The sequence below is a fragment of the Styela clava genome, chromosome 1, assembly GCF_964204865.1.
Source record: "Styela clava chromosome 1, kaStyClav1.hap1.2, whole genome shotgun sequence".
Classification (NCBI taxonomy): domain Eukaryota; kingdom Metazoa; phylum Chordata; class Ascidiacea; order Stolidobranchia; family Styelidae; genus Styela; species Styela clava.
In genome coordinates, this window is record NC_135250.1 from 30274721 (window position 1) to 30279474 (window position 4754).

At 35.1% G+C, this 4754-nt stretch overlaps 1 protein-coding gene across 1 annotated transcript; it reads left to right on the forward strand.

Annotated features, from left to right (window-relative positions):
* Positions 1–376: 376 nt before the first annotated feature.
* On the forward strand, positions 377–4451 carry LOC120334783 (uncharacterized). Its single transcript, XM_078115433.1, has 7 exons — positions 377–871; positions 1201–1286; positions 1538–1810; positions 2556–2669; positions 3143–3364; positions 3576–3637; positions 3987–4451. Exons 1-7 carry the CDS (start codon positions 399–401, stop codon positions 4029–4031), a joined length of 1275 nt encoding a protein of 424 aa, XP_077971559.1. The 5' UTR covers positions 377–398; the 3' UTR covers positions 4032–4451.
* Positions 4452–4754: the final 303 nt, after the last annotated feature.

Here is a 4754-nt window from a genome sequence, read left to right on the forward strand (position 1 = left end):
GAGTTACTCCAGATGTAACAAAGGTGAAAGAAAAAATCAAGAGGGGGTTGAAACACAGACTTAGTTTAGAAAGGCATAGGAATGGTAACAAATATGTTAATATATTATGCCAATGTTTTTGATAGATGTAAGCTAAGATTGTTTTAAATTAATTTATTATCAATAGTGTGAATTATTCATTTGCTAATTGTCATTTTTGTTTTTTATGTAACTATTGTTAATAACCTAAATATTTGATTATATTAATAATATGTATTTGAAAAAATTGGATGATACTAATGCTGAATGGAACATACAATAATAATGATGGGAATCATATTGGATGATGACGTGTAATGTGATGAATCTTACTGTATTCTTATATCAACACATATTAAAAAAATAAATAAAATAACAGTATGGGGCCGGGCATACCGTCCATTCCATTTGTATTTGATTTTAGAGACAAAACAAGACATATTGAGGTTAAATATGATGATAATACACTAGAAGTGAAGCATGAAGACTTCATTAAATGCAGAGAATGGAAATTGAAAACAAATTCGGATAGTAAATTTATGATGGGATGCATTACTGGTGGTGTAGCTGTTGCAGCGATTGGTGTAACATCCCTGTTATTAAAAAAAACCATCAGTTTGAGAGCATTACCGTTCGCACATAAGTGTGCTATATATGAGGTGGTGATTCCAATTGACGGCGAAATTGAATTTGAGCAGTTTGTCAACAGTGGAGAACTGACTTCAAAGTTGCAAAGAAAATTCGAAAAAATTGAGAGTCATCTGGAAACTATGGGAGTTACAGCTGGATATTCAGATTATCAAGACAAGATTATCAAACAACTAGGAGGAGTCAAAATAGTGTCAGTGGAAATGTAAGTTTAGTAAAATGAAAATACCCGTACTATTCTAATCCACCAACGGTTACGTGAAGCACCCTACGGCGACGAGGAGTCCAGCAATCCTCTCGAACATACTATCCGCATTGGATTCGGACCTGCGAACTCACACAGAGTAATCAGAGGTGCTCTTAGCATGATTAGCCACACCGCCGCGCCAATTATTCTCGAATATGTTTTTTTTTCGATCAAGCAAACATTTATTAACATGCATTCAAATATTACTGAAATATAATAATACATCGAAGCTTCGACGCTTGTCATTTGTCTCAAAAAAATAATAATACATACTTATCCTTGTTCAGTTGTAGTCAAGAGATTGCAGAAAAAGCATTTGAAGATATGTATAAGAAAGAAGCATTCGACGAGCAACAAAGAAAAAAAATTTGCAGTAAGTTTTTACATCATTCTTAAAGAGATAAGGTAGAATTTTTCTATTGGTAGCATTGCTTGACGAATCGAAAGCAAATTGTTCAATTGACAAATCTAGCTCAAAATGATCAGAATCTAAATAAAACATTTCGGCCAGGACTTTTTATGCTTGTGTAATTGTCATTGTTGGTTAGGACAATCTCACATCTTTTTATCAAATATTAATGTTGTTAGTTTCAAAGGTACCAGTATGTGTTTAATTGTTTTCAGCACCAAAAAACCTCATTATCAAGGAAGGGCCCAAATCACCGAGTACTCAGATATTTGCCTCGTATGATCCTGGCGAGGAAGCAGATGGGTACATTGTTACAGCACATGACCTCGGAACTGGGAAAGAAGTCATAAAATCAACAACCAATAGGTTTTGTGTCGTTGATGGCCTTGAAGCTGGCCATTCCTATTTGTTGGGGGTGAAATCTCTTCATGGCGGTCTAGAGAGTTTAGAACTCTTAGCAAAGGATCATGTGCGAACTGCAATGTATGGTAAGAACTGTTATGCTGTTTTTTTTTTCTTGGGCAATTCGGGTAGATATGTAACAATATTGCACTATTTAGTGATGATATTTCAATAATATTTTCTACTAAACAAGACCACATTTTTTATGTTCAACTAGTTGTTTTTTGAGATAAGCTGGTGAAACAATTTGATATAAAACTAGTTCCTATGTTTCCAATTATGTGAATTTTTCCTATGATGCATATTACCACATTCTGCTCTGAGCAAGGTGCTGTACGACCAACCACTGACATCTAGCAATATGTACTATTTTCAAAATAACTAGGTTGGCATATCCGTAGTTAGGGGGGAAAGGATAGGGAACTGTGCGGTGTGGCTCATCGTGCTAAGCGTTAGGAATACGCTCGCCATCGCACCTCTAATTACTCTGCGTGGATTCACAGTTCCGAATCCCATGACGGGATAGGTATGTGTGAGAGGATTGCTGGACTCTTCGTCGCCATAGGGTGGTTCACGTAACCGCTGGTCGGTTACGGCTTCCTCCACCATCAAGTCCATGCTTCCGAAAACAAATAACTAACTAATCCCATAATCGCCATAGAATTGTAACCGGTTGAGAGGCCTTTGTTAGCCATATGGTTAAGCCGCCTTAGTGGCTTTCCTTTCCCACAGCATAAATATGTAAATCCTATCCTAACTCGAGATATGTAACTTGCAATGCCAGCTTAGATATTAGGAAACCATTGCTAACAAACCGAGTAATTTTCTCAGATCCATATCCTTGGAGGTACATAGATGATGATGAAAGCAAAGCTTTAATCGGTGGTGGAACATCAGTTGCTCAATATTCAGAAGCTGGATTAAGGAAATTTACAGATGATAGTGGTGAGTCTGACCTGTTCATTGATAAAATTATAAATGAAAGTAATGATACAAATGTTGTATAGAACAGCGTTTCACAAACTTTTTATGCCTGCGCTTTTTATCCAGCCCCGTGGAACACCAAGAAATTAGAAGGTAAAATTAATAATAAAGAAATTCTGTATGATTTTACTTTGTGCTTTGTGCACAACCGGCTTATCACAACACCTTTTATGGCTTCCAGTTTTAAGCCAACGTTCCTTTGAGAAAGGTGTTCTCCAAAAAATTTAGCTTAAGGTAAAATAAAAAGTTATCTGTAATGTAAAGCAAATTTAACCATGGTTTTTGGGGAACATATACAATCTACCCATGGTTGAAACATTTCTGGCCCTGATTCTGGGTTAACTTTAGACTCCCGACTTACAGCACTCCTTTCCTTCCATCTCCGTTTTAAAGTCTAAAACAGCATCTCAGAATATTGACACTGACATTTTTAGCTTTGCCCGAACTATGGAATTCTAGCTTTCATGTGGAATTATTGAAAATATTCGGGAAGAGATTTGATGATGCAAAAATGAAGAGCCTACTTTTCAAGTGTGATGAGCTTGGAATTTCTGAAGCCAGGGATCTCAAGTTCATAGAAAGCAAAGAGGTTGCGGAGGAATTCAAAGGCACGTTGAAAATGGTCGAACTCTTGAAGCTGATTGATTATGCAAAAGGTAGAAAAATAGTGATGAAATAATGTTGATTTTTTGGCTATTTTTAATTTTTCAATTAGAAATGATGCCCTATAACTCCAATCCTTGTATATTTTTCAGGATATCATGAACAATGTACTCTATAAGTACCTTTTACTGAAAACATGGCACCTATTTAGGTATTTGCATTTATGCATTGGATGTTGCTCAAATATATTTTTTTTTATTTCAGATCAGTCATCTACACAGGAATCTACAGAAGAAAAAAGAGTCCCTGGCATTGTAATAAATGTGGTAATTGCACTTATTACACTATATAATAGTCAGGTCATTGATAACACTGTGGACGTGGAGTGGGGTCCCAAATCAAAGTTTTTACTGGGCTTAGTTGTACTTTCGAGTTGCTTTGAACAAGTGTCAAAATTTTGGACTGTAAAGCTAAAGTTTCAACTTAAACAAAGAAAAATTGGAAATGACAAAGTTTTTATGGTCAAAATATAGTTCTCATGTATCTGGCATCAGATTTAGTCTAACATGAATTTGGGAAACAGGGGCGGAATTAGATTCAACCTTGTCCTAATATGGCAATTTTTCCATGCACAATATCTTCTCCTGCTCTAATTTATAATTGTTACATTTCCAGGAAAGTAATCACACAAAACCGACAGAAATCACTGCAAGTGGCTAAACAGACTCAGAAATGAAGATGGAATTTCACATTACTAGAGTAGTTTAGTTTTTCTGTATTTTCTAGTGTAGCAATGTATACTCAGTATGGTAGGGAACGGTCACAAAGATTAACGAAGTGGATTTAAGTAGTGTTATAGTTAACTATTTTGAATTAATTACATTTAAAAAAAATTTGGTTTTACAATTTACAGCACCTATTGTTTAAGAATGTTCAGCTAATTTTATGCAAAAATTATTAATTTTGGCTTTTGTACTTTATTTGTTTTACAAGTTCAATTCATTTATCAATTATTTTTCTGAATCCTTCGTCCGTTGAGTTGAAATCATGTACGGATAATTATGCATAAATTTTCACCTTTAGGCCTATCCTAAATTTTATATACATTTTTGCAGAAAATATATACTCTGGACTAGATAATTCATGTGGCTTATTCAACGAGTAATCTTGGGTGCGGTCAGAGTTCAAAGTCTTTGTCTCATTTTTTTTAAATGATGCTTAGTGCCTTTCGGTACGAAACCATGTACAGCGGCCACTGATATCCAGAGATATTTAAAAAAGTACTTTTATTTTTGAAAAAAAACATAATTTTCCCATTCGGTATTGCGTACCAAATTTATTTCACCTTGAGTAAGCTGGTAAGCATGGAATTCGAACGGGAAATATTTTAATCGCTGGACCCTTGTGCCTATTTAGGGTAGGATAGAGTATTCCTAACGCTTA